The 15389-nt window shown below is 38.7% G+C and overlaps 1 protein-coding gene across 12 annotated transcripts in view; it reads left to right on the top strand.

Moving 5' to 3' along the window:
• OSBPL1A (oxysterol binding protein like 1A) overlaps nt 1-15389 on the top strand; it is a 211169-nt gene that overhangs the window by 129810 nt on the left and 65970 nt on the right. For all 12 annotated transcript variants that reach the window (XM_060028802.1, XM_060028804.1, XM_069541326.1 and 9 more), the window contains one exon: nt 13295-13451. In XM_060028802.1, coding sequence (XP_059884785.1) covers nt 13295-13451 — 157 coding nt within the window. The remainder of the gene's footprint in view (nt 1-13294; nt 13452-15389) is intronic.

Raw genomic sequence — 15389 nt, 5'->3', positions numbered from 1 at the left:
GGGGATACATTTTAAAGGCTACGTTGACTGAACTTGAAGACCAGTTGGTTGTGGCAGATAATGATGTGCTGAGGATTTCCACCTATTTACTGAAAATTCTCACTTTGGCCCAAAGCATCTCAAACTCCGTATAGTGGAAACTGGACTTGTCATCCTGATCTGCCCCCTTGTATATGCCCTGTCTTGGCTAATGGCATCATCATCTACCCACCATGCAAACTACAGATGTGAAAATCATCTCTTACCCCCTTTCCTCACACCCTCCCCATATCTAAGTATCTAGTTGTCTTCTTTTCTCTTCCTATTTTCTGCCCCAGTATTCACTGTCGGGGCCTTAGTTCAGCTTTTGAGCCCACAGACTTTGTCTTCCCGCTTCTGGTCATTATCCCTGCCAGCCCATCTTCCACATCGCGTATTGTCAGGTGTGGTGGGCAGAAAAATGGTCCCCCAAGGATACGTTCACCTGCTCATCCCAGTAACCTATAACCTTTTTTTGGAAAAAAAGATCTTTGCAAATGGGATTAAGTTAAGGAATTTGAGGTGAGATCATCATGGATTATCTGGGTGGGACCTAAGTGCTGTCACAAGTATCCTTATAAGAGAAAGGTAGAGGGAGATTAGACCCACAGAGGAGAAGGCAATGTGAGGATGGAGGCAGAGATTAGAGTGATGTGGCCACAAGCCCAGGAAAGCTGGAAGCCACCAGAGGCAAGAGGCAAGGAATGGACTTTCGTTAGAGCCTTCAGAGGGATGGTGGTCCTGCAAACGCTTTGGTTTTCGTTCATTGAAACTGATTTTGGAGTTCTGGCCTCCAGAGTTATGAAAGACTACAATTTTGTTGTTTTTAAGCCACCAAGTTATGCTAATTGTTACAGTGGCCATGGGACACTGATGTGTCAGAGTTATCTGTAAAGTGTAAAATGGATCTTATCACTCCCTGGCAAAACATCCAAAGACTCTCCATTACTACAGATTCAGTGTAAACTCTGTGATCTGACCCACGTTTAAGCTTCATCTCTGACGACCACATCTTTTCCCTCTGGCTACTCGCCTCTCTAGCTATGCCAGATATTCTTAGACACACACCTTGTTCTTTCAGGCGTGGGACTGTTGCTCTTCCCCTTACACCTGATATTCTCTTTTCCTGCCTTAAATTCTTAGTCATCATTACAGCTCAGATGTCATCTCTGCCTGGAAAGTTTGCCTGGAAACTTATCCTGCTTCCTCTGAGAGTGACTTCTTCAAGTTTTCCCACACTTTGTATAAACATATGTTTACTTGCACGTTTTCCACTAGATTGCACTTTGAATATCTGGAGGGCACCACCCATATCTCATTAATCTTTCTAAACTGTTTCAGCAACGAGCCCTTTCTTTGCCAGGTACATGGTAGGTATTTGGTAAGTGTTGATTTATTAAACTGAAGTCACATGAAAGAACTTTCTTTTATAACTGTGGATTATTCTATGACTGGTCTTTAGTTCTAGAATATTTTCTTTGTAGAGTGAATGCATAGGTGACCTTGAAAATGATTTTAAAGATGTCAACAGGACAAATTGGGAAGGTCTGGATTTAGTCACCCAAAATAGATACACATAAGTTTTTCAGTAGCCCACACACAAATGTTTTGAATAATTCTTCATCCGCAGTTACATGTGCAGATTTTGCAAGTTGGGGAAAATCATAGTAGATTTAGTTGCTTGGGGAAAAGCCAGTACTTTTAAGAAACTGTCGTAATCAACACTGTACCATTTGGCCGATTGTGACCTTGCACCTCATTCAGGGAGGATATGTCTAGAATGTCTCTGACTCTTGTTGCTTGCTGCCACCATTCTGTTTCAAGCTTTTGTCACTTCCTCAGTAGGTTATTGTAGCAATCTCTTGGCAGCCCCTTCTGGACTCACCCGGATTTTCTGTTTACAGTTTATTTTAGATGTGGTAGGTTTCATTGATTTTCCTTGTGTGCTTCGTATTTACTACGTTATTTTTGAGTTTACAGGATTGTACATTAAAGCTAAATAAACATTTGGCACTGGTATTTTAAGCTGGAGTTACTTTGGGGTTACTTTGGACATTCTTAGAAGATGCCTAGTTCTTGGGAAAGCATAAACAATGAAGGTATTAAATTGAGCGTGTGTGCCTTCTGACTATTTCCTGTTACCTTAAGTAACGGGGAGGGGCTATTTGGACATTATCCACAGTTCTTCCACATCTTGCTCCTTTGTACTATTTGTTCTCAAGTTAGTTTTCAGAGGTCATGTTAAAATACTTATCGGCATAACGTAAGAATTGTTGGCATGTTTATATCATTAATTTTATGACCTCTTTCAGCCTTTTAATAGGAGAAACTCAAAAAAGTAGGATAAAGGTAATGATCCTCTTAATGCTGAAGTTTTTTTTACACCACTTTGAGGTATGATTGACATACAAAAAGCTGTACACATTTAACTCATACAACTTGATGAGTAAAGTTTTAAAGCCATGTTAACCCAGTCACAGCCATTGGCTTCCAAGCTGTTTGGTTGAAAGGGGATAGTGTTCAATCTGAAATGTGTTCGAAATTATTTTAAATCCCAATGTGGACAGAGCTCTTAAGTTTCTGGGCCACCAGAGATCTGTGAACAAACTTTCTATTAATACCACTGTTTTAATCAGGCAAAGATTCTGTCTACCTTAAATGCTTGTACATAGCCTAGAGTATTTATCTTGTAAAATACAGCCTGTTTTTCAGAGTGATGTTATGACACTTTTTATATAAAATATAATTAGTAATTAAACCACCTGAATCCTTTTTGGAAATAGATGGGAATAAACAAACCCACGAGTAAGTACAAACTAAGTATTCCATTTCCATGTATAGTCATTACATAGGGCTATACAGGTTTTCCTAACTGCCCATTTAAAGTTCAGTGAATAATGTAAGGCTATTTTATAAATCCCTTACCCTGTTTTTCAGGGATGGATTGAAGCATCCTGAAAATTTTGTGTGTCTCTACTTAGTATAGAAACACAGATGTGCGTAAGGGGAAAATGCAGTGAGAAATAAAAGGGAAAATGAAAGGCTAATTTTGTCTGAAATCTAGGTGTGGATACTGTTAACATTTCTGCTGCTGTATTCAAAAATACATCTGTGTAAAAATCCACCAATTTTTCTCCATGTCTGTGTGGCTTTCTTTCATCACTGGCACTGAGGTGAGAGATGACAGGACCAGAATATAGACCATGCATCCAGCATGATAGGTCTTTGGCGTTGGCTTGACAGGTTTTTGTTTGCTTTTTTGTTTTGGGTTTTACTTGGTTTTGGTTTTATTCTGGTAAAATAAACATAACACATATACCATTTTAACCATTTTTAAGCATGCGGTTCAGTGTCATTAAGTGCATTTTTGTCCAACCAGCACTGCTGTCCATGGCCAGAACTTTTCCATCATCCCCAAATAAAACTGTACCCATTAAACAGTAACTTCCCCCCCCATTTGTTTGTTTTTAAAGCATGTACAGTACCCTTACTATTATAACCACCATATATAAGGTGTTAAGCACACTCTTTCCAATACTTTATGCTTTCCACTGAGGCATTAATGTATTGCCCAGAAACACTGAATGGTAGATAAGGTCTGGCCTATTTGATATTCGTATGTGCAGGCAAAATTGAAAAACCTGTTTTAAGATTGCATTATCACCTCAGCAGCACTAAGATCTATCACTTGAAAATTACTCTTATGAGCCAGGTACGTTCCATTGCTGGGTTGCCTCAGGCCAAACAACCAACAGGGAGGGAACCCAGCCCCACTCATCAGCAGATTAAAGTTTTACTGAGCTCTACCCACCAGAGCAACACCCAGCTCTACCCTCCACCAGTCCCTCCCATCAGGAAGCTTGCACAAGCCTCTAAGATAGCCTCATCCACCAGAGGGCAGACAGGAGAAGCAAGAAGAACTACAATTCTGCAGCCTGTGGAAGCAAAACCACATTCACAGAAAGATAGACAAAATGAAAAGGCAGAGGACTTTGTACCACATGAAGGAACAAGATAAAACCCCAGAGAAACAACTAAATGAAGTGGAGATAGGCAACCTTCCAGAAAAAGAATTCAGAATAATGATAGCGAAGATGATCCAGGACCTCGGAAAAACAATGGAGGAAAAGATTGAGAAGATGCAAGAATTGTTTAACAAAGACCTAGAAGAATTAAAGAATGAACACCTAGAAGAAGTAAAGAACAAATAGATGAACAATACAATAACTGAAATGAAAAATACACTAGAAGGAATCAATAGAAAAACTGAGGCAGAAGAACGGATAAGTGACCTGGAAGACAGAATGGTGGAATTCACTGCCGCAGAACAGAATAAAGAAAAAAGAATGAAAAGAAATGAGGATGGCCTAAGAGACCTCTGGGACAACATTAAACACAACAACATTCACATTATAGGGGTCCCAGAAGGAGAAGAGCGAGAGAAAGGACCTGAGAAAATACCTGAAGAGATTATAGTCGAAAACTTCCCTAACATGGGAAAGGAAATAGCCACCCAAGTCCAGGACATGCAGAGTGTCCCAGGCAGGATAAACCCAAGGAGAAACATGCTGAGACACATAGTAATCAAACTGACAAAAATTAAAGACAAAGAAAAATTATTGAAAGCAACAAGGGAAAAACAACAAATAACATACAATGGAACTCCCATAAGGTTAGCAGCTGATTTCTCAGCAGAAACTCTACAAGCCAGAAGGGAGTGGCATGATATATTTAAAGTGATGAAAGGGAAGAACCTACAACCAAGATTACTCTACCAGGCAGGAATCTCATTCAGATTCGATGGAGAAATCAAAAGCTTTACAGACAAGCAAAAGCTAAGAGAATTCAACACCACCAAACCAGCTCTACAACTAATGCTAAAGGAACTTCTCTAAGTGGGAAACACAAGAGAAGAAAAGGAGCTATGAAAACAAACGCAAAACAATTAAGAAAATGGTCATAGGAACATACATATTGATAATTATCTTAAACGTGAATGGATTAAATGCTCCAACCAAAAGACACAGGCTTGCTGAATGGATACAAAAACAAGACCCGTATATATGCTGTCTACAGGAGACCCACTTCAGGGGCACATACAGACTGAAAGTGAGGGGATGGAAAAAGATATTCCATGCAAATGGAAATCAAAAGAAAGCTGGAGTAGCAATACTCATATCAGATCAAATAGACTTTAAAATAAAGAATGTTATAAGACACAAGGAAGGACACTACATAATGATCAAGAGATCAATCCAAGAAGAAGATATAACAACTATATATGCACCCAACATAGGAGTACCTCAATACATAAGACAGCTGCTAACAGCTCTAAAAGAGGAAATCGACAGTAACACAATAACAGTGGGGGACTTTAACACCTCACTTAAACCAGTGGGCACATCATCCAGACAGAAAATTAATAAGGAAGCACAAGCTTTAAATGACACAACAGACCAGATAGATTTAATTGATATTTATAGGACATTCCATCCAAAAACAGCAGATTACACTTTCTTCTAAAGTGCACACGGAACTTTCTCCAGGATAGATCACATCTTGGGCCACAAATCAAGCCTCAGTAAATTTAAGAAAATTGAAATCATATCAAGCATCTTTTCCAACAATAACGCTATGAGATTAGAAATCTATTACAAGGAAAAAAACGTAAAAAACACAAACACATGGAGGCTAAACAGTGTGCTACTAAATAACCAAGAAATCACTGAAGAAATCAAAGAGGAAATCAAAAAATACCTAGAGACAAATGACAACAAAAACATGATCCAAAACCTATGGGATGCAGCAAAAGCAGTTCTAAGAGGGAAGTTTATAGCAATACAGTCCTACCTCAAGAAACAAGAAAAATCTCAAACAATCTAACCTTACACCTAAAGGAACTAGAGAAAGAAGAACAAACAAAACCCTAAGTTAGTAGAAGGAAGGAAATCATAAAGACCAGAACAGAAATAGATGAAATAGAAACAAAGAAAACAATAGCGAAGATCAATAAAACTAAAAACTGGTTCTTTGAGAAGATAAACAGAATTGATGAACTTTTAGCGAGACTCATCAAGAAAAAGAGGGAGAGGACTCAAATCAATAAAATTAGAAATGAAAAAGGAGAAGTTACAATGGACACTGCAGAAATACAAAGCATCAAAAGAGACTACTACAGGCAACTCTATGCCAATAAAATGGACAACCTGGAAGACATGGACAAATTCTTAGAAAGATATAAACTTCCAAGACTGAACCAGGAAAAAATAGAAAATAGGAACAGACCAATCCCAGGTAATGAAATTGAAACTGTGATTAAAAATCTTCCAACAAACTAAAGTCCAGGACCAGATGGCTTCACAGGTGAATTCTATCAAACATTTAGAGAAGAGCTAACACCCATCCTTCTGAAACTCTTCCAAATAATTGCAGAGGAAGGAACACTCCCAAACCCATTCTATGAGGCCACCATCACCCTGATACCAAAACCAGACAGAGATACTACAAAAAAAAGAAAATTACCAGTATCACTGATGAATGTAGATGCAAAAATCCTCAACAAAATACTAGCAAACGGGATCCAACAACACATTAAAAGGATCATACACCATGGTCAAATGGGATTTATCCCAGGGATGCAAGGATTCTTCAGTATATGCAAATCAATCAATGTGATACACCATATTAACAAATTGAAGAATAAAAACCGTTATGATCATCTCAGTATATGCAGGAAAAGCTTTTGACCAAATTCAACATCCATTTATGATAAAAACTCTCCAGAAAGTGGACGGAGAGGGAACCTACCTCAACATAATAAAGGCCATATATGACAAACCCACAGCAAACATCATTCTCAATGATGAAAAATTGAAAGCATTTCCTCTAAGATCATGAACAAGACAAGGATGACCACTCTCGCCACTATTATTCAACATAATTTTGGAAGTCCTAGCCACGGCAATCAAAGAAGAAAAAGAAAAAGGAATCCAAATTGGACAAGAAGTAAAACTGTCACTGTTTGCAGATGACATGATACTATACATAGAGAATTCTGAAGATGCCATCAGAAAACAATTAGAGCTAATCAATAAATTTAGTAAAGTTGCAGGATACAAAATTAATGAACAGAAACCTCTTATATTCCTGTACACTAACAACGAAAGGTCAGAAAGAGAAATTAAGGAAACAATCCCATTCACCATTGCAACAAAAAGAATAAAATACCTAGGAATAAACCTATCTAAGGAGGTAAAAGTTCTGTACTCAGAAAACTATAAGACACTGATGAAAGAAATCAAAGATGACACAAACAGATGGAGAGATATACCATGTTCTTGGATTGGAAGAATCAATATCATGAAAATGACTATACTACCCAAAGCAATCTACAGGTTCAATGCAATCCCTATCAAATTACCAATGGCATTTTTTACAGAAGTAGAACAAAAAATCTTAAAATTTGTATGGAGACACAGAAGACCCTGAATAGCCAAAGCAGTCTTGGGTGAAAAAAATGGAACTGGAGGAATCAGACTCCCTGACTTCAGACTATACTACAAAGCTACAGTAATCAAGATAATATGGTGCTGGCACAGAAACAGAAATATAGATCAATGGAACAGGATAGAAAGCCCAGAGATAAACCCACGCACCTGTGGTCAACTTATCTATGACAAAGGAGGCAAGGATATGCAATAGAGAAAAGACAGTCTCTTCAATAAGTGGTGCTGGGAAAACTGGACAGCTACATTTAAAAGAATGAAATTAGAACACTCCCTAACACCATACACAAAAATAAACTCAAAATAGATTATAGACCTAAATGTAAGGCTGGATGCTATAAAACTCTTAGAGGAAAACATAGGAAGAACACTCTTTTACATAAGTCACAGCAAGATCTTTTTTGATCCACCTTGTAGAGTAATGGAAATAAAAACAAATGGCACCTAATGAAACTTAGCTTTTGCAAAGCAAAGGAAACTACAAACAAGATGATAAGACAACCCTCAGAATGGGAGAAAATATTTGCAAACGAATCAATGGACAAAGGAGTAATCTCCAAAATATATAAACAGCCCATGCAGCTCAATATTAAAAAAACAACCCAATCCAAAAATGGGCAGAAGACCTAAATAGACATTTCTCCAAAGAAGACATACAGATGGCCAAGAAACACATGAAAAGCTGTTTAGCATCACTAATTATTAGAGAAATGCAAATCAAAACTACAATGAGGTATCACCTCACACCAGTTAGAATGGGCATCATCAGAAAATCTGCCAACAACAAATGCTGGAGAGGGTGTTTAGGAAAGGGAACCCTCTTGCGCTGTTGGTGGGAATGTAAATTGATACAGCTATTATGGAGAACAGTATGGAGGTTCCTTAAAAAACTAAAAATAGAATTACCATACGACCCAGCAATCCTGCTAATGGGCATATACCCAGAGAAAACATGCACCCCAGTGTTCACTGCAGCACTATTTACAATTGCCAGGTCATGGAAGCAACCTAAATTTCCATCGACAGACGAATGGGTAAAGAAGATGTGTTACATTTATACAAAACGGAATATTACTCAGCCATAAAAAGGAATGAAATTGGGCCATTTGGAGAGATGTGGATGGATCTGGAGACTGTCATACAGAATGAAGTAAGTCAGAAAGAGAAAAAGAGATATCGTAAATTAATGCATATATGGGGAACCTAGAAAAAATGGTACAGATGAACTGGTTTGCAGGGCAGAAATAGAGACACAGATGTGGAGAAATAGAGACACAGATGTAGAGACACAGATATACAGACACCAAGGGGGGGAAGTGGCGGGGGGCGGTGGTGGGATGAGTTGGGAGATTGGGATTGACATGTATTCATTAATATGTATAAAATAGATAACTAATAAGAACCTGCTGTATAAAAAATAAAATTCAAAAATTCAAAAAAAAATTACTCATATGGTCAGGCTTCACCTTAATCAGTAAGCCTCCACAGGGACTATGCTTTGCTACTTAGGTAAACACGTTAGAATTTAAATATATCTGGACCCGTGGGTCTCCAAATGAAATGATCCTCTGCTGGAGGCGTATTGGCGTGACTCATGCATTGGAGGCATAGAAGTTAAGGATGGCTCCTTATTGCCCACAATGTAAGTCCAAGCTATGTCTCACTGTATACATAGTACTAGAAGTAACTGAGCTTTTGTTCTTAATCAACAAGTTCGTTTTTATCTCGAGGACACTGTAAATCATGTCACTGATCGTGTTTCCTCCTTTGCCTCTGAAGCTAGAATGCTCAGAGATGAGCTGACGATTTGCCTCTAGCGGGTGAAAGAACTTTACGGCGTGGAATGGGATACTACCTCATTCCCGCTTCATTTTATGCCCTCTTTTCCCACTGCCTGCCGTTGATCTTTATTCATCCTGAGCAGTCAGCTTCATGACTGATTCATAGCTTCATTTCCCCCCAGCCGCCCTGTCACCACTCCTTTCTCGCGTCTTCTCCTCCCACCTTACTGAATGCTCCTTCTTTCCTCCCTGCCTTGCATCATGCCGCTCCCTTATGCCTGGAACAGTTCCTCTATTGTAACTCCCTCCTCCACCCCCAGTCTTACTCCTTGTCAACTTAGCTCAGCCGTCAGTCACAATCATCTCTGGATACCCAGTCCTTCACTGTGTGAAACTGGCTGTTCCCTCCTGTGTGGCCCACTGCCCCCATCCAGACTTACGCCACTGCACCAGGAGTAATTCACTGAACTCATGTTTTCACAAAACGGTCTACCTCTGCTCGACCATGGACAGGGACCACATCTCACTGTTCTTTGAATCACCCACCATGCCTTGCACCAAATAAAGGAGGGGAAGAATGAAGTAAGCAGTATAAGATGTGGTGGACGAGTCATGATAAGAATTAAAAAATGATTATTGGACTAACTTTGCAGTATGGCGGTAATTGGTGATCTTTGCTAGAGCCCTTCAGGGGAAGAGTGGGCATAGCCTGATTATATTAGAGGGAGAAGGAGGTTGGGAGCAAGGTAGAGAGAAATAAGGGTTGGGGGGAGGGGAGAGGTGGATGAACAGGGTGAGAGAGACTAGGAGAGGGGGCAGAGAGGAAGTCAAGTTGCTACCCTTGGGGTGGAGGGGAGGGGAGGGGAATGATAAGGGTCTGTACTGCCACCTGATAGCGTGTCCCTAGGGGTAAGCACAGCGCTCCTATGATTGGATGAAGGTAGTAGGTCTTCAGCTTGTGTTCAGTAAGTTTAAATCTTGTTCTGAGTAAAGTCTTTGCTTCATAGAAGTTCTTACTGCCTTACCTCTTGTTTGGTGTTTATTGTATATCTGCTTTTTGTTAAGAATTTTCTTTGGAAATGGATTAGTCCCTGTCTTATGATTTGTATCCCTTAAATAGCAAACACAGTATCCTGTGCAGAGTGATGTTTAATAAATGCTTGAGTGCTTGAGGTTTTTTGCTTCAGTGCATTTTGGTTTTCATGACATCTAAATTATAAAGTAATAATGCATCTTGATTAATACTAACCAATGCAGACAGGGTTATTTTGTTTGGCTCTTTAAATTCTTAATTTTTTCATATGAAACAAACTTAAAAATGTGAAAGTGAAAAAACCACCCGATCTTCCCCCCAAGACCACTGTCACCCTCTTTGGTTCAGGTTGTGCTCATGCCGCTTCCTCTGAACAACTCTTCCCTCACCTCCACCTGAGCACCATTCTCATTGTTTTGAGATTTACCTGTTGTTCCACTGTAAGCAGATAAGGTAGGGGGTCCCCAAAGAAAACGAACCAGGCATGGCTTTCTTGACATAAGAGAAGCCATTTTTAGCCTAAACCATTTTGTGATCTAAGCCTGGCCACAGTGCTTGCCCTTGAACAGGTCTCAGTAATTAATGATCTTGAGGGAACAAAATAATGCAGGAACAAACAGGACTGTTACCAGGCAAGAGAAGTTGCAGTAGCAAAGATGATAAATCAGTTGTAAAGACTCCCAGTTCTGTTTTCAGTGGTAAAGATTAGCCTGAAACACTTTCTTGAGCTGTTTTACAGAATTCAAACGGCGCTCCTCTTGAGCCTGCAACCAACCACCAGATCAACTGTTGACCTTTTCTGACCCTCATGACTTCAATCAGCTAAAGCTTGGACTCTGTCAACCTTTGCCTCAATTCTCTTTTGAATTCTCCTCTGCTCAAAACCCCTTCATGAATATGCATATACTGCCCAGGCCCATTCATGAATATGCAGGCACCCTTAGTGTAAAACTTCCCCAGTTTTGCTGTTGGGGAGACACTGCCTTGGGAAAGATCCCCGGTGTTCTCCTTATTTCCTGCAAGTAATAAATCCTTCTTTCTCCCACTCTTTGGCTTGGTTGTGTCTTTTTGCTTGACACCCACCAAGAGAGACGAAGCCAGTTTTCAGGTAATACCACCTCTCCTATATCCTTTCCTGATACCCCTTTGCCTACCTCAGCAAATGGACTCTTCCCCTCTTTGCCTCACTGTGCCCTAGACAAACTTCTGTCGTTTCACTGCTCTCATTTGGACAGATATCTGTTTACCTGAACCAGATAGATCTTTCTTTAAGGCAGAATAAAATTAATTTTTTTTGCTTATATTTTAGAGTTGTAAAATGGTATCCTGATTATTTTGACTTATCACTCTGTTAAAAGTATTTTTCTATTTTATTTGCTTTTGTAATTGTGATTTTAGCAGCTGTGTATTTCATCTAATGGATGACAGTCCCCTGTTACTGGCTTTGCAGGTTGTCTTCACTTTTGGGGTTTTTTTTGGAATTTTGGAATTTATTTTTTTATACAGCAGGTTCTTATTAGTTATCCATTTTATACATATTAGTGTATATATGTCAATCCCAATCTCCCAAGTCTTCAGTTGTTTTTCATAAAATATTGTCACTGCCTGCCAAAATTGACAATGAAAAATAACTATTGCTTTAAACTTATTATTAAAATATCTCTTTCTTTGCTATATGGTATATGTCACAACAAAGCTATATTTCAATTCTGGTAAAGTTATATTTACAGAAGATAAAAATAACTTCCGTAGCATTGAGTCTTTTCTGCAGGTAACTTACACCATTTAGACAGTCCAGAGTTCAAGGTGTGTTGTCCAACCTGCAGTGGTACTTGTCCAACAGTTGTTACTCGTGAACCTAATGTGATAAAAATAAGAGCCCATGATTTTGGCTGAATTATAGAATGCAGTTGGGGGAAAAGAAGTACTAAATAATTTTATTTCCTGAACATCTTAGCTATAATACACACTAAGCAGATGGTTGAAACTTTTATTTAAGGGAGGTTACTTGAATGGGTGTGAGTGCTTCCCTAGAGCAGAGGACGGTTGCCTGTATGGTCATCTGCTTACGGAAAGTTAGATGTTACCTGGAATTTACATTTTAATAAAAGCATAGGCATCATTTAAAGTTTTCTAGAGATTGGATGGCTGCTACTGTGAACTGAAATACGTAGAGCGTTAAACAAGTAAGCGGGCATACTTCTTAACCCCGTAGTCCTTCCTCGCCATCAGCAAAGCACCCTGGAGATGCTGAAAGGAGATGAAGGATGTGAGTGTGCCTGAAAACTGTAGCGTATTGTACGCAGATAAGTTGTCCTTTTATTCCCAAACAGGCCGATGGCTCCACGCTGAATGCATAGGCAGTTGGGAATGTGGCATTTCCATCCTAAAAACACCCGCCTGATAATTAGATTTTATATGGCCACTTCAGACTTCAGCTTTTGAGAATTTAAATAATATAATATCAGAAGAAGTGTTTTTTAAAGTAGTTAAAAATTACCTTTGCTTTGGTGTCTGTAGTATCAGATGTAATTTATGCTTCCCCCAAGTACAGCCACGGTAGCTTTTTCTTTATACATGAGTTTAAAAAATTGATTGTGTTTTTAAAGTTATGCTTAAGGTGCTTTGAAAGGGAAGATAAAAGTAGAAATTTTTTCAGGGGGAAAACCACTGAATATAATTTCTTTAAGAATTAGGTAATCTCTGGACGTCTCTTTTAGTGTATACAATCTAACAGTTGTAAGTTTATATAATCCTATATCTGTTTCCTAAATCCACTTTAGCCTTATTGGGTGCAGGTTCTTTGAAATCCCTGAGGAGGAGTTAACAGATGGATTGTTGAAGGACAAAGTAGGCTGCTTAAGTTTCAAAGCCTGATGCGTTAAGGGAGAGATCCATTGTTACGGAAGCCTCACACCAAAGTTCAGTTCATTGACTGTGAACCTGCTCTGCCACAGATTCCGAGTCCGAACGGTCCCTGAGTAGATTGGAAGCAGTGACTGCGCACTGCTTTGAAGAGGAAGGAGAGCACCTGAGGAGTAGAAAGCACAGAATGTCCGAAGGAAAAGACTGTGGTGGTGGAGATGCTCTCTCCAATGGCATCAAAAAACACAGGTAGGATGGCCTTTAACAGTGAACGTTGCTGCCTTTTTATTATCAAGTGCATTTGCTTTTGTAAAGAAAAGTGTGTGTTCTCTTCGTTTTTGCTTTTTCTCTCTATTGAATATTTATATTGCTCCATCACCTCAAGGAAAGGATTTAGCTTAAGTACTTTGTCCATTACAAGAAGAACATCATCTGTAATTGTAGGAACTAAGCACAAAACTTGGTGTTAGATACCATGGTTTTAGGGGAACATAAATCCTTCAGCTGGCGATGTAGAAAGGCTCTTCAGAAGTGCCTATTGAAAGTGATGCTGGGTTCTTCTTTTCAGCATACATCTTTTATGACTCTGCCTCCCAATGCTATTTTAGTTTCTAGTCATTTGATCTTCTTGTTGGTTTTATTGAGAATGGATGGTAATATTGCCTGCTTGTTGATACAATTTAGTTACATTTACACAAAGACTTTTATTAAGACCCAGGGTTTGTTGAACATAGCCATTTTGTACTGTCTAATAACATTAGTATTTTTTTATTTGCTTGATGATTTAGTCCTAGAGATTGTCCCAGATTAATGAGATGTCACAGACACTAGAGTTCTCTGGTTTCACACAAGTTTATAGACACAGTGCCATGTGTGCATGCTGGTATTCATAGGGTACAATATTTTATCAAATTATCAGTGGAGAATAAATCCTGTTGTCATTGTAAAGAGCACTTTTGGGATAAGTAGTTATTAACCATTAATTTCTACAGAATGGTTTTTTATTTAATATTTGTAGATTTGTGTAGCTCTAACCCCATTTCTGTACCATGAATCTGGCTACAGTTGGTCTCAACTATTGTCCTACTGAAAAATTGTACATATCACTTCTGATGTATATGTATCACCCCTTGTTAACAAAAAATGTTTCACTTTGTACTTATTTTGAAAAGATCAGTGAGTTTTAGGTAACTAGCTCAAACCAGAGTTTTCTTCTCTTTGGTTAGAGGGTATCTTCTAAACGTGCTCGTTGATGGCTATCTTTTGATGGAGTTTACCATTGCAGATTATGTGGCGAGCTGTGAGGGCCCTTCCTCTCTTCTGTAGTTACTGTCAGCTCCTTTATGGTCAGGGGCTAAGTTCCGTGCAGGGCATAAGGTACCTAACAGGAAACCTGTCAGGTCTCCCAATGTCTAAAAAGAAGATAGCCTTTAACCATTTAACACATACCTCGTTACAGTCTAATGAGAACACATGTGACGTATGTTCGGAATGTTCAGAGATGCATAGAATCGTTAAGGTATCTGAAGGAACGCAGTGCTTCATAGATGCTGTTATAGCCTATGGCTGAGGAGGATTTCTCAGCTTTTAAGGCCCAGGAGCCCTTTTGTGTGTGTGCTGTAATGCATCATAGGAGGAGTTATTTTGCATCTGACAGAAATTTATTATACTATATTCATACATTCTGTGTTCCCTTTTAATTAGTCAAACCCAGAATGGCACAGATGTGAAAGTTAAGATGGAACCGTTCAAAATTCGGAATGAGGATAGGTCACTAAGAAAAACCACAATGCAACTAGATAGTGACATAACCAGAAAAGTTAAACTGATGTACAAGATGCAACTTATGAAACCTACAAATGTAATAAAATATTCTTTAGCTATTTAAAAGTGGGTAAGGAATTGTCAATTGCAATTGACAATTTAGGAAATTGTCAGCATTCAAATATGTGGAAAAACATAACAGTTTCCTATTTTAAAAAATAGGCATTATAGGAGGTTTTTTTTAAGCCTTTTTGTTTTTTCATAAAGCTCTTCTCTACACAAATAAACAGGGCATATGCCACATAAAATTTAAAAGTTTCATTTTGGGATAGGAGAACAGGTAGAGTATTCAATGTTATCAGGTCCCTCTTTCCTGCGCTCTAAGTTGCACTGTAAGTAATCTGGGCAATTATTATATTAATA

The sequence above is a fragment of the Delphinus delphis genome, chromosome 13 (genome assembly GCF_949987515.2).
Source record: "Delphinus delphis chromosome 13, mDelDel1.2, whole genome shotgun sequence".
Classification (NCBI taxonomy): domain Eukaryota; kingdom Metazoa; phylum Chordata; class Mammalia; order Artiodactyla; family Delphinidae; genus Delphinus; species Delphinus delphis.
The sequence above is the reverse complement of the archived record's forward strand: the minus strand, read 5'-3'. Positions and strand labels throughout refer to the sequence as shown.